Below are 23,893 nucleotides of genomic sequence, written 5' to 3' on the forward strand. Positions count from 1 at the left end.
GTCCTAGATCATATTCCCTGCATTACTAGGTTACCGTGAAATGCTATACACCTAAAGCGATGCGATAAAAAAAATTGCACATAGATGCAAAAGAAATACCTTGATTAAAACAGTGCTCACTTTGCCTCCTCAGCATTGACATGAACTCAAGCTATGGCGGATTGTGATAGAGGAAGGGGACGGCATGGATGATAGTGAGGGAGACAATGGTGAGAAGGGAGGAGGCGGCGGAAAGGACAAAGGAAGGAAGAGCTCAAGTTGGGCGCTAGCAATTTGATTCTTGTGGTAGTGGTTTCATGACAACCTAAATGCAATGACAAATTTAAGGACAATTTGTATTAAGGCATATTGGGCTTTCCCCTTTGTTTAAAAGAACAAACTAAATTTGATGCTTCATTAATTCATATCAATACGTATCAGAGTCTTCCTAGTACCAAATACATATCGCAGTACAGACACGGCATAAACTGGAGAATTGAGGTAACCTAGCTGGCATGTATGAGCCATTCAGCCTTACCAATCTTTAATGGATCAATAGAAAATTATTTTGCCTCAGTTCATATCCTCATATGGTGCATGACAGAATTCATTGATAAAGAAAAGTAATATATTGCAGTTACAAGGCATTTGGGAACAAGACCTGTAGCTGTAGCAACAGCAGGATGCGGATGCTTCGCCATAACACCTCTGTAAAGTGTTGAATCAAGCAAATATGTCAACTAACATTTCTAAAACAAAAATGTCAATCATCAGATTGCAAGCTAAAATGAATTTTAGCGATTAATTCAGGAAATAAACATAATAGGAAACAATAACTTCACTAAAAATATGACAATGCTGCTTCAGCAAATATTTTTTTGATTGAGAACCCTACTGGAACTACTACCTTGTTACACACATTTAAAGCATATCAACTAATATGAGACCGAAGCAAATGCATTTTACATGCAGCTAATCATGCGCTCCTTTTGGAAACATATGATGATTTAAAGTTGACAGGTCAAACTTCCTCAACTTTGACTACTAAAACATCTGTTACTATCTAGATTTGTTCTGAAAATAATACAGTTCTCTAAAGTGTCGCGTATTATTGAGGGAGTACCCCTGTGCTGTAATGAAAATATGAATAATTGGTAAGTAGACCTTTCAATTCAATCATGTTAAAATGTTGGGATATGAAAACACATTATCACCGCAAACCAACTAGATTACACTGAACTGTGCGCCCCCCTTCGTTCATTAAATATGGTACTATAAAAAGAGTTAATTTGTGAGGATCAGTTCATAAAATACAGCAGGACTGTAGCTATATATCATCTTGTTCAATACGACTGGATCAGATAATACCGCTAATGAACAATGAAGCAGCAGCAGCAGTCGCGTACTTCTTGCAAATTACGCTACCTGGGAGGCGCAATTGCTAAACTGAGTATGATTAGCAACTCTACCAGACCAAAAGAAGGACGCAAAGGTAACACTCCACTGACCTCACAATAGTTCATAGCTACCAGCAGCAACTCAGTAACTACTTCATAGAATCTCCGCAAAATTAAGTAACTACTCATTGAAAAGCACAAAGGTTGTTCAACTGAAGTGCAGCCATAATTGCTTGAGAAATGAGATCCGCCAGCACAGAAATCGTAAGGACAGTATTACCAGCACGATCAGCAGAGTCCCCTGCGGAGGTCACCGTTCCATCACCGAAATTTACGACCCCTGCACAACAAAACGACCGTCAAAAGGGAAACTAGAAGAAAAGGAAAAATACCCCACACCAGATCCTCAAATATATATCGCCTAAAAGGAGCACAAACGAACAGGATTATCAAAACGAGAAGAGCTAGGACGCAACCGTTGGACACACACAACCAAGATCACCTACGCACGTGACTCCGCAGCAGCAGCCAGCGGAACGAAGCCCCAGTTCCAGCCCCGCTCATCCATCAAACGAGATCCGACGAAGTAAAAAACCACACCGCCTCAAAATGCAGAAGCGCGCGGGGGGAATTCGGGCTAGTAAACCCCAATATAAACCACAAAAGAGAGTTCGCTACACAAACCGAGTGAGCAGATAGGCGCCGCAAAGCGGCCAGATCCCCGAGAAGCTCCTCAAAATGCAGAAGCGCGCGGGGGAATTGGGGAAAGTAAAACCCCAATGGAGACCAGAAACGAGAGCTCGGTACCCAAGCCGAGTGAGATGCTGAGCGCCGCAAAGCGTCCAGATCCCCGAGAACCTCCTCCCGGCGACAATCCCCAGCACGATCATCGAAACGACACGCACGCCCGCTTACACCACGAACGGAAAACCCGCGCCGACCAAAAACCCTCTCCGAAGCCGTACGGAAAACGAAGCGGGCGAGCGAGCGAGCGAGCGACGCCGACGTGCTCACCGGCGGAAGCGACGAGGAGCAGCCTCCCCTGGCGACGAGAGGGGTGGCGCGCGTCGGAGGCGTGGTTCTGCGGGAGGCGGCGCGCGGCGGACGCAGCGTGGAGAGGCGAGGCGAGGCGAGAGGGAGACTGGGAGTGGGAGAGGAAAGGAGGGGAGTGGGGGCGGAGAGGAAGGATGCGAGGCGACGCGGGGTTTTTTGAGTTTGGAGTGGAGGTCGTGGGGGACCGTTTAGGCGCCCGTGCGAGGGAAGCCCCAATTTTTTCGCTCCGTTTCGGGAACTGGGTTTAGAAATCGGGGAACGGAGATCAGACTTTCTTTCTTAAAAAAAAAAGGAAGAAACGAGTTTTTTTCTAAAAATATATCTTTTGCATATTTGAATGAATTAATAGATGCAAAATAAGATTGGGAACAACCAATTTCACATAAGGCATTAGGGCATACTCCAACTCTGAGATATGCTACGATAGCAAAATCCTACATGATGGAAGGAGAAGATGGTGGAGGGAATGAGTTTGATGCAAAACATGATGGTAGCTATATTTTTTTTTCAAACTTGTCCTAGAAAATATGTTTTCCAATTTCACAGGCATAATTCGTCTCGAAGGATAACTTCCACGACATCAACGTATCGATTTCTGCACGGCACCCAACAAGTCTAACATTTGTTTATGACCACATAAGTGCATAACTTGTTCTAGTTGCATGCAAACGAAAGTTTTATTAGTGGTTGTTTTCTTAACTTTTTTATGCAATGTGAACCTCGTTGTAAGATCAATGTGAACCTCACTGCAAATGATGGCCACGAGAGAGGATCCAGTGCTCCACGCACTTCCGATGTTGCTGTCATCTACCGGGTCACCTATGGAGCACAGGATCCTCTCCCGTCACATAACTTGTTTCATTGAACAAATGCTTTAGGTGCATTGCGAACGATAGTTCCAGCGGTTGTTTTCTTTAATCTTTTGATGCAATTTGAACCTCGTGCAGTTAAGTTCCTCTGTCCAAATAACCACTTGGCTATGAGCTGTTCATTTGCCTTTGGAAAAACGCAAGGCCGCACGCTAATTTGGAAAGTAGAAGAGAAAAATAAGTACTTTCTCTTTTTTCTCTCTCTTTTGTAGTCTTTCCAAAGTCAAACATTTAGATTTTACTGTTAATAGTAAAAAATATAAAGATTAGTAACGTAAAAAAATGATGCTATTAGATTTATCTGAAAACCAATTAGTGCTATAATACGCAACGGTTTCTATTTAAAATAATTTATTTTTTAGATGATGTTAGTCAAAGTTTTTTTAAAAAAAAGTAGGCTCAGCAAGTGAGCACATGTTTTCAGCGGGCTGCGCTTTTTGTCGAAATTCAAGTAACCAACCACACCAAGCATGCTCGGATCAGTACCCAATGTGTTTACGTTAGGTCAAGTCCTCAGTCCGTGACAAATTCAAGTGCTATTATAGTATTATGTAACAGAACAATACACAAGTACTATATATACATCACATACACTCGCATAGGTGAGCTATGAGCTCCATGCCTCCATGGTGACAAAGCCCCTCGCTTACAGGTCAAGCACTCAACGACTCAGCATCTTATAGGCCAATTATAAGCCCAACACGGCTTCTAAGTTGTAACACTAACATCTATGTACATGTTAAATTGCTCAAATCAAAGGGTTCCTAAGAATGAAACAATGCGTCGCTGCTTCAGAAACGAAGAGGAAGCCCTCGATCAACCTTGGTTATTTTCAGTTTCAGGTATGGATGCTCCTGATCTGCCATAGAATACCTTCGCTATGAATCCAGCAGCAGGTGTGCCCACATATGACCGCACTCGGCCCTTTTGTCCTTTATTTAGCCAGCAATCTGCTAGATCGTGCAGTGTCATTCCTGGGCTCACAGGCTTGCCACCACACAGTATCTCCACCTGCAAGAACAGATACCTCTGTTGGTACCAGGTGATTGTGGAACAAAATAGGTCAAGGACTCAGGGTCCCACAACTATTTCATCAACCAACACCCAACAGTTACGAAGTTTATTAAAACATGCTCAAATGCATTCAGCTACATGAAGTTTGGGGCTATTGCGCTTAATGAAAGCTATACACCACTCACAGCTTTGCTACCTTGTTGTCAGTTTGGTAGAAATCAGAGTTTTTGCCGTATTGAACAAAGAACAGAAGACAATTGGATGGACAGATGGCACCGGACGCTGGAAGGTATTACTTTTTATGTTTTACCTTTTGTAGATGTTTCTCAGCGCAAGCAGAATGGCAAGAAAATCATCAAACTGAAACCAGCTTCAAGGAAGCAATATTTGAAAACTATAGGTACAGCTTTCCCAGGACCATTCAGATATCATCATTAAACGATATGCATTGCTTTTATAAGAAAAATAACTGGACCTTACGAGGCGTAATTAATTGAATAGCACTTGGAGAAATAAAGACAAACCTCAGCTTCACTTGAAAGATTAAGTTTCTGCACGAGGTACTTCTGTATGAAGGAAGCAGGCAAATCTACATCCCTAGGACAGAGTAATAAGAGCATCTCGAGTTAGTGCAGAAAAGCATACAGTGTTTTGAGAAATAAAGCTCAAGGGATAACTCACTTGATCCTCAAAAATTTTGATGGTACCTGCGGTAGAGGAGGCTGACCTTTCCTGAAATGATCGTAAACCCAGCAGCATGATTTCTGATGTTACTTTTAAAAAGCAATAAATGAAAAGACAAGTCTAGTTTCTTACTGGTCAAAAGCAGCAACAAGGTATAACCATAATGCTTGCAACTTCCTCTTCTTGTTAAGCAGCTTTGGCTTGATCTTTTTCTGTTTTCCCTTTAAAATCAACAGTTTCTTGTTTCCAGTTCTCTTCTCCAGATTTCCACGTCTTCTATACTGTCTCTTAGTCTTTGCTTGACTGGTAGGAGTTTCATCAACTGGATCATCAGATTTATCTTCAGTTGTCTTCACATCTTCTGATTTAGATCCAAGAGATCTTTTATTTTTAGCAGCTTTAAAGTGAGAACCTAAAGGTTTCCATCCCCCAACTTTCTTTGTGATGTTACTGCCCCGTAACTTTGAGTGCTGCATATCAATGGCATAGGGAGCAGTAAATAAGAATTAATCACGAAAATATTATGAATTTTCAATCAAATATGAACTTAAAAACATAAGACAACACATATATTTTTCTTAATGCGGAAACTAAAAGACCCTGAGATGTGGAAAGACTTTGCTACCACATATGCAGTTGCATATGATGCATAAATCACATTCAGGTTTCATGCAACCATATCAGCATGGAACATGATATTGGTATACATGGGAAATTATCAATTTTTGAGATAAAAGAGAAGAGTTGGATAACACATACAGGAACTCTTAGGCTCACCACGATCAGTTCAAAAGAGTTGGATCAATTGATATGTGCTAGCCTATTAGTCACATGCCAGTCCACTACATGTATCCGCAAACAAAACAAAGGGAAAATAGGAGAATGGCGAATTATGTGACCACCAACAAATACACATATGGGCGCACTAGCGGCTTTTTCAACTGTGGATTTATAGCAAACTGAAACCATCATAATTCTTGGTACAAACATTTAGTAAGGATATCTGATAAAAGAAAAGCCTCATACCAAAGAGAGGTTATGTAAGCATGAAGCTTTTGTTCTCCTCTTTGTCAAGCATTTTTGCATAGACACTTGAGGAGCATGAATTGTCAATGAAGATAAAGATCGTTCTTTCCTCTTGATAGGTGATGTAACTGGCGACGTGACTTCTGGGGCCTCAAACTTTTGCCTTCTAGGAAATATCTTTGACCGTACATATTGTAGGCTATGATCCATTCTGTACATAAAATTAGTTGACATGAGTGATAAGCTATAAAATCAATCAAGTATACCTTCCAAGAAAAGCTAACATAAGAAAAGTAAAACTAGCTTGTTATATACTATATGTTGCTTGAAAAATAAAATTAACGGGCCAATCTAGGAACTTCAGAAACTATAAAAAAAAATTAAGCATGTACACATTATTGTGCTCAGAGGAACTATAGAACTAAGATACCAAGTAAGACACGAAACACACGTATAGCATGTTAGGGCCATTTAGTAGCCAAGGTTGTACAGAAGGAGGCTACATGGAATGGTAGCAATTTAAATGATGAAATCATGCCACTAATACAGCAAAATGGTGGCACTGTCAAAGTAAGATGACCCAACATGGCATGGTGTTGCATGCAAGAAACTGCAAAGCCAGGGTGGCACATGCTACAGTAGATCGTTAGGGGCTACCTCACTTCTGAGTAGCGGAGAGGGGAGGTGTTGGAAAATAATATTCTCCCAGATTTTGTGCATATGTGTGCCGCAGTGTTGCACACTCACACTAGTTTACATGCATCAATACTGATGCCATAACTCACAAGGGGTAATTTACAGTGATAGAAAATGAAAATGAATAATGTGCTCAGTTTGTTGAAAAGTTCGAGATAATGGCAATAGTATAGAACATGCGAATATTTCAAGAAAATAGAAACAAAACCTGAGTTTCTCCAATGGAGCGCAGCCCAAATCAATGCTACAAACAGGGCACCAGCAGACTTCCTTTTTTATGAACTCTTCTGATATGCACTTCCTGCAAACTGATTAAAAGTATCTATAAGATAATGGCAGAGGCACAATTATGATTTATGGAGAAAATTTTTGGAAGTTGCAAATCTAATATAGATATACAAACACTAGTGAACTGCTATTATTTGCTATGGGCAAGCACTACTATTGTACTAGCAGCGGGTCTGACCAGGTCACACAGCTGGCACATTCAAAGGGGAAAGGTTGCATGACTTGATGAGAAAAATGCAAAGACTACAAATTGGTTAGCAAATCTTCCACTGTCAAGGCTAAGCGCATTGGTTAGCTATAAAAGAAGAAGAAGAAGTCCTTCCACCTTTCCAACTCTCCGTCTAAACATGCTATAGCACCTTATCACAAACAAGGACTTCAGTTACCTCACCAAGGAACATAACATATTCCTTCTCAAGATGGTGGATTGGTGGTGCACTGCAGAATCTCTAGAACAGGATAATGGAAAAAAGAAACATTTTTGCCCATATAAAACCTTATAATCCACACAAATGTATCAGTCAGCTTAACATACTTCGGAGTGCATATTAGCCTGGAAGGCCAACTTTACAAAGACGAACACTCACCAGTACCTCTAAAAGGAACATGTTGCCCCTCGTTTCCCTATGAGCTAAACATTTACTAATTTCATATGGCATACATAGGCACTTAGGCAGATGGCAGATCCCCAATAAACAACTTCAGGAATTCCTTGTTCATGAATAAGAAACATTTAATTGAACATTAGCGCATCCTCCAGGCAAAAGCAGAATTATGAATCATGGCACACACAGGTAGAGTCCGCTACCATCCGTGCAATTGATCGTTCTTATCACCTCAAATCCGTAATAAAAAAAAAGCGCGAAAAAGTTAACCCAGCCTTCCACTCCCGGAACATAAGCGTAGAGCCTCTCCACAACAAACTTGCAAATTTCACACATCAAAAAGGGCACACCTTTACACCCACATAAAAATGGCACATGCAAATTTCAACGCTTGGAACGCCCCCAAGCTACCACCTTTCGCGCATCACAGCAAAACCCCCCACAGATCACAGCAGAATTTCAAATCTCACGCGCGGGACGATCGACGCTGCCACGTTCCACTTCCACGGCGCAACCCCCGCGAAAGAGGGATTTCAGCTAACGGAACCCAAGCAGACCCACACGCACGGCGGTTACTGAAAAGGTTGGCGGAGCGGGCGAGTACTCACAGGTGTGGAGGCACTCGGTGATGGTGGCGGCGTCGCGGAGGAGGCGGCCGCAGAGCGGGCACGTGAGGCACGCCGCGAGAACCGACCGCTTCAGCCTCACCACGTCCCCGGCTCCTCCGCCCCCTCCCGCTCCAGGCGCCGCCGCGGCGTCGGCGGCCGTGGCTGTCGTCGCCTCGCAGGCGAGCACGGCGGTCTCCATGCCGCCAGCCGGAGAGCCCGAGCACGAGGCGACGTAGAGGACGGCGATTGGGGCTTCTCGGCTCCCGGCTCTCCCCCGCGTCGAGTCGCGCTCGCTCGCAGCTTCGATTTCCTCGGCTGCGAAAGCGACGGCGCGCCGTGCCGTGCGCTTTGGTTTGGGGGCTTCGGGTGGGGACGAGAGGAGGAGGATGCGAGAGTGAGGCTTGTTGCCCAACTTTGGAGATACAAAATCACTGTTGTAGTAACGTAGCACATGTAATATTTCATTTATATTTGTAAATTATTGTCCAAATATTGACTAATTAGGTTTAAAAGATTCATCTCACAAAGTACAACAAAACTGTACAATTAATTTTTAATTTCGTCTATATTTAGTACTCAATGCATGTACTGCAAGTTTGATATGATGGGAAATCTTCTTTTTACATAGTGTCAAAGTTGAAAATTTGGGTAACTAAACAGGGCCCGAACGCGTAGCGGTTACTGTTTACCGGGCTTGGTTTTCTGGGAACCACCAAGCCAGCGTCACGCCCACGCCGACCGGCTCAGCGTCTCGCCTCTCGCGGTTTCCAGCGAAAAATCGTTGGTACACCTTTGTAAAAAAAAAAACTTGCCTGGTCTTTGCATCCCTGTAGCAATTCATCAGTTTATTGACTTTGCACCTGAACATTAGAGTGGACATGCTCTGAATATGAATAATGGAACTGATACCAAATAGTTCTAGTCTGCGTGGCAGCGTGAACATTAACCTCCCAAATTCAAAGCATTATAATATTTCTTTTTAAAAAAAAAATGGAAATTGTTCCTTGCGAAACATTAGAGTACGGCAGAAGATAGTCAGACAAAGTATTTTCCAACTCGCTTGTGATTAGCCAGTATTCAGGAACTAATCTATTTTTTCTGTTGCAGTGAAGCGGCACGAAAAGAAAGAAAAGGAAACAATCGGCGGAACGAGACGCAATTTCATAATGGGCCAACAAAATAAACACAAAACAGCCCAACAAACGTCGTGAAGCTATTGATAACCGGGTGGTCCAAAAGAATACACTGGGGAGCCCGGTGGCCCGAAAGGAAACAAAAACGAGCCCGTTGGCCCAACTTGGTGCACCGACTCCAGGCGTATTTGCGTTTGTTTAGGACTTAGTGGCCACGCATCTACCGTCCACTATATATTTCCGTTCACCCTTGCTTCCTTTGACTACTGCATCTCGTCCTCAAGTTCCGTCCCATCTCAATCTCAAATCAGCAACAACCGATCGCCAGCCATGGCTGCGGCCCGGCGTCCCGCTCCGATCGTCCTGCTGAGCGACGTAGTGGATACGAGTCAACAACTTACCGGCGATCCAGGGCAAGGGTGGACGAAGGTCGAGTGCGCGAGCAAGAAGGCCTACGGATGCGGCGACCACGGCCAGGAGTTGGTGGACGGCCTCACCCTCTACGTCCGCCACGGCGACGCCCCGGTCCTCACCTCCTCCCTGGCCATCCGCGTCGCCGACGCGGCGCTCCGGAGGTTCGACTCGGAGCTCGAGCTCTCCTGCCGTCGCTGGATGGACACGCTCGTCGTCCGCCACCGGATGACAACCTTGGGCAGAGTCCAGATGGCCGAGGAGCAGGGCCTCACCGTCATCTTCCTCGTCTTCCGCCGCGACCTCGCCTAGTACCTAGTCTACGACCACGCCGGCGCGTCGCTCTCCATGATCAGGTGCCTACCGGATCCTCCCTTCGTACCCATCTCTACGATGAAGCCCGTCGTCGTCCCCGATCGCCACGGCAGCAGCGACTTCGAGCTGTTTCTCATGGCTCGTCGTGGGTCGTCTCCGTCGGCGGCAGCGCACGACGACGTTCTCTGCGTGTCCACTCCGGCGACAAGGGCGAACCCGGCGTCCGACGGTGCGTGGCAGGTCCAAGGGCAGGTCAAACTCGAGGAACCATTCAATACCGACGTGGCCTTCTCTTTGCAAGGCAAGGGTTTCTGGGCCAATCTCTTGCAAGGCCTCATGTACTGCGATGACCTGCACGCCGCCGGCGACGTCGTGGACTTCAGCTTCATCGAGCTGCCGCCGGGATGCCGGCGGCGAGACCTGGAGCAGCAGATGGGGGCGGATGAGTATAATGAGATGGTGATGGATGTGCAGATGAGGCTAACCCGGACCATGGCCTGCGTCGGGGACTCCGTCTGCTTCGTCTGCATCGACCACGCCAAGCAATACGCCGACGACGTGGGCCCTGGAACTGCAAGGGAAGCAGTGGAAGAAAGAGTGGGAGGTCTCTGCCAGAGAGCTCTGGGGGTTCGACGGCTTCAAGGAGGCGGGGTTGCCGGAGGCGCCGCCGGAGTACCGTCTCCTCACTGCAGACGGCGACCTCTGCGTCATGCTGGCTGACCAGAGCAAGTTCCCTCGGCCCTATCATCAGGTGACCGTGGTGGATGACCTCTGCGTCCTTGACGTGCGCGGCAAGAGGCTCCTGTGGCACGGGCTTGTTCACGAGTATCCTTGCACTTGATCCTGTCATCGTCCCTTCCGATTTCCTCCAAAGGAAGCATGGCTCGTGCGAGAGGAAGGTCGACGTACACCGTCCTGCAGGCTGCAGCAGGGCTCGCCGCGTTAGCAGGGAGTAATTAAGGTTGAAAACCATTCTGTGGGGTTGAGTCTTTATGGCCCCGTCCCAAAAATTCTTTCAATGTTAAAATAAAACAATAGCAATGTAGGTTGAGCTAGATCCTTCTGCAATTCATTTCTTATTTTTCTTCTTTTGATTTAAGCATCCACTTTCAAATTTCAATCCATATCTTAGTACATGTAGTGTAATAAGGCTGAACTATAACGCCTAAAGACAATTACCATGCAAGTAAAGAAAGAGAAGGAAACGATCCACTACGATGGGTCAATTGCAATGGAGAGTCCGGTGGCGTAAAAAGAAACCAAAACGAGCCCGTTGGCTTAACAAAGAGTACAGTCGGTCCATCGTGCACCGTCGCTGAGCTTGTTTAGGCATCACATCTACCGACTACCGTCCACAAATATATCCCCACGATCCCGCGCGGCGTGAATGGTGAACCCGCCGAATTGAACGATCTCCGTTAACCTTGCTTCGTTCCTTCGATCCCATCGAGCTTCCCATCTTGTCCACAAGTTCCGTCAGATCTCAAATCAGCAACACTGGTCATCGATCGTCGTCAGCCATGGCTGCGGCCCGGCGTTCCTCTCCTATCTTCGTGCTGAATGATCAAGTGGACATGGTCGAAGTCACCGGTGATACAGGGCAAGGGTGGGCGGAGCACGACTGCGCGAGCAAGAAGGCCTACGGATGCGGCGCCCACGGCCAGGAGTTGGTGGAAGGCCTCGCGCTCTACGCTCGCCTCGGCGACGATGCCCCGGTCCTCACCTCCTCCCTGGCCATCCGCATGGCCGACGAGGCGCTCCGGCGGTTCGACTCGGAGCTCGAGCTCGGCGCCCCAAACAAGGACATGCTCCCCCGCGAGATGGAAGCCTTGGGCGCCGTCCAGACGGCCGGGGAGCAGGGCCTCACCGTTGTCGTCCTGGCCTTCCACCACCCGTTCCGCAGCGACCTCGCCTACTACCTCGCCTACGACCACGCCGGCGCGGCACTCTCCATGATCAGGTACCTGCCACTCCCCACGTGGCCATCTCTACGATGAAGACCGTAGTTCCCAATCGCCGCCACGGCAGCGATCTCGAGCTGTTCGTCATGGCTCGTCAGTCGCATCCGGCGGCGACGCGCGATGGCGTTCTCTGCGTGTGCACTCCGGAGACGAGGGCGAGCCCAGCGTCCGACGACGGCACCGCCGGTCCGTGTCAGATCAAGAGGCGGCGGTGCTCTAACTCGAGGAGCCATTCAACGCCAACGTGGCCTTCTCTTTGCAAGGCAAGGGTTTCTGGGCCGATCTCTCGCAAGGCCTCATGAACTGCGACCTCGTCCACACCACCGGCGACCCTGCCGTAGTGCCGTGGACTTCGGCTTCATCGAGCTGCCGGCTGCCGCTCGAGAGTGCCGGCGGCTAGACCTGGAGACGGATGAGAAGGTGATGGATTACTACGGGATATGGACGGGTCAGCAACCGATGAAGCTATACCGGACCATGGGCGTCGTCGGCTTCTCCATCTGGTTCGTCTCCATCGACGTCGCCAAGGAGGTCGCGAATGACACGGTGAAGATGTGGGCTCTGGAACTGCGCGGACCGGGGAAGTCGGGGGAAGCGCGGTGGGAGAAAGCGGAAGAGCTTCTGGGGGTCGGACACGGCTTCAAGGCGGAGGGGTGGCCGGAGTGGCCGCTCGAGCACCCTGCTCTCACGCCGGACGGCGACCTCTGCGTCGTGCTGTCTGCACAGAACGAACGCCCACGGCGCGGGGATCGGTGGGTGGACGACATGTGCGTCTTTGACGTGCGCGGCAGGAGGCTCCCGTGGCACGGGCTCGTTCTCGACTACCCTTTCTTCTTTGATCATGTCGTCGTCCCTTCCGATTTCCTCCGAAGGAAGCATGGTTCACGCGAGAGGAGGTCGACGAACGACACCGGCCGGCGGCAGAGCTCGCCACATATTAGCAGGGAGTAGTAAGGTTGGAAACCATACCCGTACTCGTGGAGGGACGATGCCAAGCTACTATGTGTGCCTTTGGCTGATGATTTCGTGTTTCCTCGTGCTCGTGTCCTAGTCCTACTATTGTTTAGGATAGGAGAACCTTGATGGTTGTCTTTCGCAGGGAATTAAGAAAGTTCGATTTCGTGATCCATGATCGTTCTCGTCTGTGGCCTGTGGGGTTGGGTCTTGGAACTTTCTTTTGGTACGCGGAGAGAGCCGGGCACATCTAAGAGATAGCTTCTTGGATGCTGAATATTTTTGTCCTGGCTCAATGCATGGTTAGATACCAAACTAACGAAAGCATACACTTGCGGTAAAATAAGCTCGCAACATCTGATAATTCAGACGCAAGGAATGCGCCACAAGACAGAGACACAACACACAAGATAGTTTTTTTTCCTTACTCTCCCTAAATGAGTTGACAATAACGTTTCAATGTTTAAGCTTTGTTATTGAAAATTAACAACATGATATACTACAAAGAAACAAACACAAGTACACTACACTTAACAAAAACAAAGAGGTTTACAGTGAAAGAAAAAGAGGATTCCAATTAAGATGATCAATGAAAAAAAAACTATCCATTCCACTAAACCATTGAACACAGAATGAACACAAAAAGGTTACATACAATATCCAGAAGTGACCATTCATAGATCAGTACTGCCCCCAAAATGGCTCTAAAGACAAAAATACCACAGTGATAATAAGCTTAATAATTAATAAAACATAAAGGCAGAAAAAAATCAAAACACTATCCTTATCATAAAAGGAAAAAAGATATCAGTCGAGAGATCCTAAAGTTGTTCGACTTCTTCCAAACATTTTTTTTGTGGTTTAGGCACATATAGATGGTCTAATTTGTTTGATTTACCTCCTGATTTTGGCTCGGCCTGATTAGCCGCCAAGCACTTTCAGGGCTGTCCTGGGCTTCAGGAAGCGAGCAATGACTGATCGGCCCATTCCTACAGAAGTCCATGACATGGGCCTGCGCAGGGTTTTGCGGCCCTAAAGCCTTAGTGGGCCCAATGCGCCTACCTCGCCGGCCGCCTTCTACGTTCGCTCCGCGCCTGCCGGTGGCTGGGCATCCTCGTTTCGATTCGAAACGGTTTGGCTTCTCGTCAGTCGTCTCCCCTCCCCTCTGCCTCTTCTCACCGCCGGCCGCCGCCCCACCCTCATACACAGTTACACACTACCGCATTGGCCCCGCTAGGATGAAGTTAGAGGCAGCTCCCTCTTGCCGCCGTATAGTCGACGCCGCTCCTCTCCTCCGTGCACCTGACGCTCGCCGCACGCCCGCACTCCACAGCCGTCCTCTCGCGGATACAGAGCCGCCGCCGGCGCCTGGCGGCGGCAACGACCTTAGCCCAGCAGGTTTGCTCCTTTGTCATTGTGTGCGATCGATCAGCTTGGTGTATGTGGAGAGTCGTTTAACTCTGGAGTTCAGGAGCTAATAAGCGTTCCTTCTGTAACCACATGATCAAGCAATCGCAATCCTAATCCTGTCACCTACACGGCTGCACTGGCGACTATGCCCCTCCTCATCTAAAGATTTTTTTTACCATGCAGGACAGCGGGAGTTGCAGGACAGCGGCCTGCAGGCCGCGCCGCCGCCGCGGCTGTTCGCCGGCACCTCCACAAATGCAACCACGCGCGCGGGCGCCGCTTGCAGCTCCCCTCCGCAGCTTCAGAGCTCTGGTGTTTCTCTGCCCCCTAATTTCCCACTCTCTCTAATTTCTATTCGATTCATCAATTGGAATATTGGATTGAAAGTGGAATCTTTTGTAGTCCTATTTTGTACTGAAGTTTTAGATCTAAAGTTATAACTAGGACTGCAAAATAATACTAGGACTAGGATCGATCAAAAGTTAATTCATGATCATGCTAATTCCATTGCTCACAGTAAGGCAAGAAAGAATTATAAGTGCTACAAAAATCAGAAACCAAAATGTGACACAAGTAATATCCGATTATTTCTAATGAGGAAATGGAAGGTACAAATGAACCAAATCTTTGCTTGGTGTTTATTTTGGTGTGTTACATGGTATTTTAACTACTGTATTATACTATTAAACATGTGATTTTAAGCATATTCTCAATTTGAACTTTTTATGAACTTTTGCAATTTCTCTATATATGACGACATATATGAGGTAGGTTTTGCCACTAAATTTTGGTCCTAGTCTTGATCAAAACCTGGGTCCGCCACTGCTCGGTTGTACCTTATGTTGCGTCTGAATTGCATTGTGTCATTAGTTGGCATGCGCTCGATCAGATACCGTACCTCTAGTAAAATCTGCAGCGGTAAGATGTTTGTATGCCAAGTTTGAGATTAAATGCCACTTTATTACCCCTTCCATAGAATACAAGAAGTCGTTTAGTATTAGTGATAGTAAATAAGGTCATTAACTAGCAATAAGTTACAAAACATTAAGTTTCATTAAGTTGTTGTGTTGAAGGGAACAAGTCTTGTCTAGGACTCTATATAGTACGGCATCCTGTACAATTTCCCCCTTCCCCCTTTCTGAGAGATGCAGGCAGATAACAAAGTTGTGACTCAATCCCTCTCTTCTTCCCACCTTAAATAGCTTCTGAAATCCCCATGGATTTCAGTTGCTTTCAAACCCACACAGGGATTTGTATTTGCTTGCCATTTGATTCGTACATGCAGCAGAATGGAAACTATGAGCTTGATCCTGATGATCATCCATTTGAAGCTACCGGGGACTATATATCTGTTGGTTCTATGGTGCCCCCTGCAACCTTCAACGACCTTGGACACCACCAGTACTTTGCAGAAAGAGAGATCAAGAAGCCCATCTTCGGCCATGCTTCATCGATCGATCATAGAGTTGGATTTCAACTGCCTATGCTAACTCCCAAATCTGAGGTTTCTCATCTCATAGAAAGTGGCCTCGGATCATATAAGGCTTATGAGATGAGTGACAGGTTTGTGCCAAGAAAGAAAACATCTAGTTATTCGTTGAAGAAAGCCAACATTGTGAAAGGTCAATGGACATCAGAGGAGGATAGGTAAAATCTATCGATGCCTACTTTTTTAACCTCCTAAAAGTAAAAAGTCTCTACTGTAAGTCATGACTTGTTCTTTCTCATCTGTTAATCTGTTAATTCTTGGAAATGTTAACAGGGAGCTAGTAAAATTAGTGGAACAGTTTGGACTGAGGAAGTGGTCTTACATAGCACAAATGCTACCCGGGAGAGTGGGAAAGCAGTGCAGAGAAAGATGGCACAACCATTTGAGGCCCAATATCAAGGTAGACCTCCCTTCAGTTTAGTGTTTTTCATTTCGAGCACATCCGTCGGTTAAATGTTGACAGGACATAACTAATACTATCATGTTTCTTCTGAATATGTAGCGAAGTAAAAATCGAGTGTTTTTCACGGTCATACTAGTATTTCCCGTATTGCAGAAAAATTGGCCTGCTTCTATGAAGTTTCGATCTTAACACATTCAGTGTATTTGCATCGGTCAAACATGCTATGCATTATAGACGCAGTAAATGTTAGGAGTTACTAGTCAAGTCAACCGTAGGAATAACATTTTGGTTGCGCATTAGATAATTGTATGCATTATAGACGCACTAAATGTTAGGAGTTACTAAGTCAAGTCAACCTTAGTAATAACTTTTTGGTTGCCTAGAGAGATAGGAACACAAAAGAGGATTATTTTTCCTTTTGTGGGAAACAAGGAGTATTATATGCAGGGGAAAATTGGATTGGTAGCACCCAACATCAAAAGATCTCTGTTAAGATATTTACCATCGAAAGTTAGAAAATATATAGCATTCCGTTTGCTTTAGTTAACGAAGCTTGTCTATGGCGGCGTCGAGACTGCACACGAACTCAAGTCCACGTACGCCTGGATGTACTTCGAGCGCATGGTTTCCATGACGAGCTTGGCGCATTTGCGCCCGTCCGCCGCCACCAGCAGCCGGTCGCCAAGCCACGCTCCCCCAGCTGCGCCCCCGCGGCGCGCGCACAGCGGCGGCGTAGTGGAGCTCGCACGGGAGGCCACTGCTGGCCTGCCCCTTAATCACCACCCGCGGCCGAGCACCGCTGCACATGTTACTGCATTTTGGTCAGACACGCTTAAACCGGTAGTTAATTGCCTCTTAGTATATTATTCACCTAAAATCCATTTTTATTTAATTTGGGAGCAATGGTTATATGTATTTATATTGGTACAGTAGTAAAGGTGTAGAAGGAAAATTCCTTTTAGCTTCACATGGGGAAGCCAAATATATAGGAATTCGAAAATTGAATGGAAGACAGTCACGACAATGAGGAAAACACCAAAAATTAATCTATCGGAGTTAGTTAATCACCATCAGAAATTTGTATAATGTAAAGACGAAAAATGTGAAAAACACAAGAAACTAAGAGCCTAAAAATGGCCATCCAGTTTTTTACAATTTTAGAATTACCTTTTGATATAAAAAAAGGTTCATGACACCATGTGCGATAGTATCTCAACAATACCATTCGTCATGCATGGACTAACCTCCTTTTTATGGAACCACAAAACGCAGAAAGACATTTGGAGTGATGAGGAAGACATGGTCCTGATACAAGCGCACAAGGAAGTGGGCAACAAATGGGCAGAGATAGCTAAGCGCCTACCTGGTAGAACAGAGAACTCCATAAAGAATCACTGGAATGCAACAAAGAGGAGGCAGTTTGCGCGAAGGCGTAGCCGTAGCAGCTCCAAGGGCCCCAGGTCAAGCACCCTTCTCCAAAACTACATCAAAGGCCTCGGAATCGGCCCAAGCAAGAACGCCGCACCTCTTGCTCAGCATACATTATTGCCACCGCCTTCACCGGCAACTCCCGGAGCAAAGTCGGCAACGATCAACGAGATGCTAGAACACAGCCCGTCCGACATACTGGATCCCCAAGGGATGCTCATCAGCGCGCACGAGCACAGTCGTTGCAGCGAGACCCAGTCTTGTGAAGAACTTCTAGCGCCTGTCTGCTATGACGACTTCTCGGTGGTTGACATGTGCGACGGCCTGTTCGACACAAAGGAGGACGCGTTCCAAGCAGTCTACGCGGTGGACGACGACATCGACATGAACTACATCTTCAACCACCTTGATCATACGATCAAGGTTGATCCTGAGATCTCGGACATGGAGATGATGTGGGACGACGACGTCCTCGGATGCGTTGAGCCTGCTGGGTCAGCTGAAGTCGAAACTGTGCATGTGAAGGAGGAGATGGATCTGATGGAGATGGTGGCGGCCACACAACAGAACTATGGTGAGGCGGAGAAGAGCCAGATAAGTGATTGAATATATGATATTTATATAGATAATAACTGCACGACCTAAAGATCGATGTAACTATATAAACGAGCTGTTACAGAAACTGCACGACCTTTTTTCTTTTTTTGAAACAAGAACTGTACGACCTTTTGGATATGTGATTCCTGGTGGGTATCCCTGCTATCATCAGTAAATAAAGCTTCAAGTGAATTGAAGCACTTGATGTTCGCTGTTTGATGTGTATACATTGCAGTTGCTAATTTGTTGTCTGTAACATAACATGGTTAATTGTAATTTTGTTTTATTGGTGTTGGTACATGTGCTCAGGTGTCTTGGCAGCTCTATGATACCGGTCCTGCGATTGTGATCTGAAAACTAGTCAGGACGTTACGTCTGCTCAGAGATTGGGATTGGCTGAAGACGTACGAGACCAGCAGGGATCAGCGTTGCAAGTTTCATAATCGAGAAGCAGGGATGCAGCTAGCCTCCCCTGGGCACGCTGCCGATCGATGATGGACACAGGTGCAAGGCGCCATGGCCTAGGCGCCTAGCCCAGCTGCCAGCCCAGGCCCGTCAGGTGCACGGCAAATCGTTTTGGTTCGCGCTGGCGAAGCGGCAGGAGCGCACGGGCATTTGCCTGGGCATGCTATCCGAGGAACGCGCCCATCTAGCTAGTTCGCGGAACCTGCGGACGCGGAGGCGACGTACGCGCCTACGCAGCGGTCGCGGTGGTGGCCGACGCGCGCCACGCGTGTACGGCGCGCTCGTCGTCCCGTGGCCCGGTGATGGGTTCGGACGGTTTGCTTGATTGGGGGCAAGCACCCGGCATGCGAGTAAAGAGGGCAGGTGCGCTGCCCGTAGGCAAAGGCAAGCGCGCGCACGTACACGGGCACACGGCCCAGCTGCGTTGCATTCAGTGAGCTTCCCCCTCCTCCGCCGCGGCCGTGCAGCAGCCGGGTGACGGTGGTGGTGGCCAGGTGGGGGCTTGTTGGCCATTACGTGATCGGAGCCCCGGGCCCGGATGTGTGGATCCGCCCTGTGTGCCGCCATGCCGTGTGTATCCGCTGGATGGCTGTGCATTTCAGGCCAATTCCCAACTAGATCGGCGAAGCTTCTTTTATACTATAATATAGTTTTTTTGGGAGAACTTTGATCGAAGCTTCTTTGAGAATCTTGGGCACTATTCATCAGTAATAACTCGCCTGCGCATCATCATCTCGCGAAGTCGCGATGGCACTGGAGGCGACGACGACGACGACTCGACGCGCTCGCTCAACGAACCCACTCCAAGTTGCACCAACTATTGCATCGATCGCAATTCGCAAGTTGCTTGGTCTCGCATTATTATCCATCCGATCGATCCGGCAGCCGGGCAGCTCGGCACAATAATCCCCTCCGCAATGCCGTGCCGGCCGGTAGCTAGGAACCCCTCCAGCCAGCCCTCGCGATCGACCGTGCGTGATGGACAGATCGCACGCATCCCTCTCGCATCCACTGATGCCGTCTAGCTACTGCACATGCCGTGACCCACCGGCCACCGGCCGAACAATCAACGTCGCCGCCACCAACATCGCTGCGACTGCGCAGCACAGACGTGCGTGCGTGCGTGCGGCCGAGACAGCGAGCTCGATCGATCTTCCCAACAGGCGCTGTGCGTTACCTAATGGCAACGGACCCATCATGGCACAAGGCGACGCCGATGACCGAGGAGGACTGGACAGCCGGCAGGGGGCGCACGAGACGCGTGTGCGCGTGTTGGCTCCTTGTCAAGAGGGGGACAGGCACCAACCGGGCAGCGCGAAAGCATGTCTGGTCCGGTGCCGGTGGTGCGCTTGGGTTTGGTATGCTCATCGATCAATAGCTGCCCGCGGCGTGCATGTGCCGTGCGCCCGCGCGTGCGTTGCATGATTTCCTCTTTGCGTGCGGTTGCTTGCTCGCTCGGTTGTTGCATGTCCGCCGTTCACTACTTGAGCAGCTTTAATATTCGGTTGCATTTTGACCCGATACTGTTAACGTATGCACGCTCATACCAAGCGTATGGACGGGGCATCTCGCCCGATGGGATTATGAGATCAGCTTGGGGGCGCATATGCAATGGTGGCGTATGGATCCGTCGATCGTTGGGCAGGCCGCAGGCATATGGCGAGATACGAGGAGCACTTGTTTGCTTGCTCCGAGGATCGCGTGGCTGGTTGCCGTGCATGGTTTTATCATTGCTCCTGCTTCTGAATTGGTTCCCGGCAGGGATATTTGATTTTGTTCTTCCCGGCACAACCACCTAGCGAACATGCTGCCGGACTAGCTAGCCTGATTATGCAGGAGCAAGCTCGAACAGAATCAAATATTTCGAATGCCACTGTTTGGGATCTAAGGATTTTGTTCGAATAAATCTTACCGAATGGAACTGAATATAAAATGAGTTTTTATCATTGATCTGAACATGCTTTGCTTCAAGGTTTGTTCGAAGAGATCACATTACTATGCATTTCAGATTTTGACAAGGTTGGTTTTATTACAAAGACCGTAAAAGAAAAAGGTTACGAACGATTCATGTCTCCATGCCAGGCTGGCTCTGTCTGCTACTCTTTCTGCGTGATGAGCGCCAGGAATCTACTGTACCGTCTCATCGCTAGCTCGCTCTACGCGTACGACGACCAGACAGAGTAGACCCATCCGTCCGTCGTCGTTTACGTATACCGCGGAGGACGCGCCGACGTGGCCCATGAGCTGGGCGCTGTTGCATGCGCCCACGGCCCGTCCATGATCCATCCAAGCGAGACCAGACTGGCCGAGCCGCGACACGTGTGAGCCCCGCCTGCCTCTCTGGTGGCAGCGCCTGGCCCACCCGGCCGCCGGGCCCCCGCCGCCGCACCCACATGCGCTGCCGGCCCGCGGCAACGGGCGGGCGGGCATCGCAAGGAATCTACCCCCGACCTGGGCCCGCCTCCCAGGCCCCACCTGTCGGCCGGGCCCTGGCCCCCACGGCCGGCCCTCCGTGTCCCCCTGGCCCCACCTGCCATACCCTAGCGACGTGTCATGGCACGAGCTTGCTAGCTTGCCATAGACTAGAGCACGCAACTGCTAGCTGCTAACTAACCGCCTCTATATATGCCAGCCTCCAAGGCACGCAACCGAACGACGAGCAGTGCAAGCCAAGCATCTTCACAAGGCTCTTCTCGGCGAGTTCGTCGCTAGCTGCATCCATTTTCTTGTTGGATCAGTCGGCCATGGAGATGATCGACGCGGAGCTGCGTCTTGGCCCGCCCGGCGGCGACGTCACGGTCGTGCAGCCGACGGCGAGGAAGCCGGCGGCGGGGAAACGGTCGTCGTCGGCGGTGAAGAGCGAGGCCTCCGGGACGGGTGGCCATGACGACGACGCCGCACCGGCCTCCAAGTAAGTGCTCCTCGATTCTTCTAGCTCACAGGTTCACAGACGCCCATGAGGCCACGACGGCAAGTTGAGCTGACGATTTGTGTGTTTGTTAACGCGTAGGGTGCAGGTGGTGGGGTGGCCGCCGGTGAGGGCGTACCGGAAGAACGCGTTCCACGCCGCGGCGGAGGCGGCGGCTTCGGTGAGGAGGACGAAGGGCGGCGAGCAGGGAGGCCTTTACGTGAAGGTGAGCATGGATGGAGCGCCCTACCTCCGGAAGGTGGACCTGCGGACCTACGGCGGGTACAGGGAGCTGAGGGACGCGCTGGACGCGCTCTTCGGCTGCTTCTCCTCCTCCTCGCCCGATGCTGGCTGCCAGTTCGCCGTCGCCTACGAGGACAAGGACGGCGACCTCATGCTCGCCGGCGACGTGCCATGGGAGTAAGTACACACCAAGATCTCTGTATACCTTAGCTAGCTTAGCTCCATGCTTCGGAGGAATCAGCTGATCTGACGCGTTTGCCATAATTTTCTTTGGATTTTGCAGTATGTTCATCTGTTCCTGCAAGAAGCTGAGGATCATGAGGAGCTCCGAAGCAAGATGATCGGAGTGCCTACGTCCATCGCGAGCATGCAAGAATTTGTCGGACGCGTGGATCAGACATGCATATATGGTCAAGACTCACGGCGAGAGATCTATCGATCGATCGTTCGGTGGATACGCGCATGGTGCTCCATCATATCGATCTACAGACATGGAATTGATGAAGGCGTTGGGGTTACCTGCATGGGGAGGGTGCCCTGCCCATACGTGCATGCTTATTAGGTGCATCATGTTCTACGGCGGCGGCCAGCTAGCCCATACACACGAACACAAGAACGTGATGGTTCACGGATTGAGGCGGAGTATGCAGGCTACGTGCCATCAGATGGACGGACGGATGGGCAGTGCTGAGATCGTCTGCAGATCAGACATTCAGCCAAGTAGCAGTATAGGGCGGAGGGACGATGGACTAGGATTTGTACATGTACATAGGCTGAAGCTTTTCATTTGTAATTTTTGAATTTCCCTTTTTGTATGAGTGAACAAGTTTGAAAAATATGTGAATGGAAAGAGAGGGAAATTTGACTTCAAATAAGATCGTATCAGTTTCTTTTCTTTTTTGGTGTCTCCTGAGTCCTGGTGACAAGCAAAAGTCACCAAAAACTTCTGTGCCAACTGTTCTGTCCGATAATAAAGCTGCTTCTTTTTCATTGTCTCTTCATGTGTTCCCACTTGCAGGGCATCGTTCCTCAGAGCATGCATGCCGTCGAAGTTCACGAGAGAAAAGTCGTAACGAAAACATGGCAAGAAGGCATCAGATCTGAGCAAACTCGACAGAGTCCTTTCTGGTAACCGATAGCCATCAATGGCCATCGCTCACAACTAATTTGGTACAGCAGGGAGATTGCCGTTAAAGACTGCCGTAGATGGCCAGGCACAAAGACAACCGTGCATTGCCGCAACCATCTCTATACTGATGATACCAAAGATTCGTGCCAGAAATTGGCAAACACACGCATTCAGATCTCCAAAAAGAAACATGCACGCATTCCCCGATCCCCTCTAATTTGGTCTTTTGTTTTGTTACGAATAACGACGGAAGCGTCCAAACAGTAAAAGTTCCTTGCAACAAACAGATACATCACATACACTGCCTACCGCATGAACACTTGAGAGTGACGACACGTAGCATAGAGCACAGCAGAAGACGCAGGGGAATCCCTGACGAGAGTGAGGAGCGATGACGACGGCACCAGGAGAGGAGACCCGCAGCCAGAATGTCACTGCAGCGCAGCCGGGACCTCCAGGGGCCATGCGATCCAAAGGCATGGCTGCACGAGAAATTCAGAGGCAGTGAGGGCAGGCGACAACGAAACGTTACTGGCACTGTAACACCACTCGGTAAAGGGGAAAATCAGAGCACTATAGTGCAACAGTAAAAGCCGTCACTTGCAACTGACGGTGAAAACGCTTCAGCAACGGACAAGCGCGCAGCAGACCCACAACCACACAGTTGATGCGAATCAGACAGCTGGGGGACAATGCAACAGACGTATCACGCATACAGGTCATGAGATCTCAGAGTGCTGGGAGCAGCCAGCAGGCAACCAATTCACAGCCTAGCAAGTAGCAGCTAGCAAGGATGAAAGCATCCCCCTTTCGGACCTACTAGACACA

At 48.6% G+C, this 23,893-nt stretch overlaps 3 protein-coding genes across 3 annotated transcripts; 2 read left to right on the forward strand and 1 right to left on the reverse strand.

Moving 5' to 3' along the window:
- Positions 1-3,819: 3,819 nt before the first annotated feature.
- On the reverse strand, positions 3,820-8,577 carry LOC101764445 (E3 ubiquitin protein ligase DRIP2). Its single transcript, XM_004981363.4, has 7 exons — positions 8,220-8,577; positions 6,927-7,026; positions 6,023-6,233; positions 5,129-5,466; positions 4,994-5,044; positions 4,837-4,909; positions 3,820-4,309 (listed from the first exon to the last, which is right to left on the reverse strand). Exons 1-7 carry the CDS (start codon positions 8,416-8,418, stop codon positions 4,115-4,117), a joined length of 1,167 nt encoding a protein of 388 aa, XP_004981420.1. The 5' UTR covers positions 8,419-8,577; the 3' UTR covers positions 3,820-4,114.
- A 6,992-nt stretch (positions 8,578-15,569) lies between these two features.
- On the forward strand, positions 15,570-18,443 carry LOC101758116 (transcription factor MYB115). Its single transcript, XM_004986129.3, has 3 exons — positions 15,570-16,050; positions 16,166-16,292; positions 17,568-18,443. Exons 1-3 carry the CDS (start codon positions 15,620-15,622, stop codon positions 18,327-18,329), a joined length of 1,320 nt encoding a protein of 439 aa, XP_004986186.3. The 5' UTR covers positions 15,570-15,619; the 3' UTR covers positions 18,330-18,443.
- A 2,981-nt stretch (positions 18,444-21,424) lies between these two features.
- LOC101764848 (auxin-responsive protein IAA14) lies at positions 21,425-22,831 on the forward strand. The gene is made up of 3 exons (XM_004981364.3): positions 21,425-21,696; positions 21,796-22,113; positions 22,220-22,831. The coding sequence occupies exons 1-3, from the start codon at positions 21,530-21,532 to the stop codon at positions 22,275-22,277; spliced, it is 543 nt and encodes a 180-aa protein (XP_004981421.1). The 5' UTR covers positions 21,425-21,529; the 3' UTR covers positions 22,278-22,831.
- The last annotated feature ends 1,062 nt before the right edge of the window (positions 22,832-23,893 follow it).

This window comes from Setaria italica, chromosome IX (genome assembly GCF_000263155.2).
Source record: "Setaria italica strain Yugu1 chromosome IX, Setaria_italica_v2.0, whole genome shotgun sequence".
Classification (NCBI taxonomy): Eukaryota; Viridiplantae; Streptophyta; class Magnoliopsida; order Poales; family Poaceae; genus Setaria; species Setaria italica.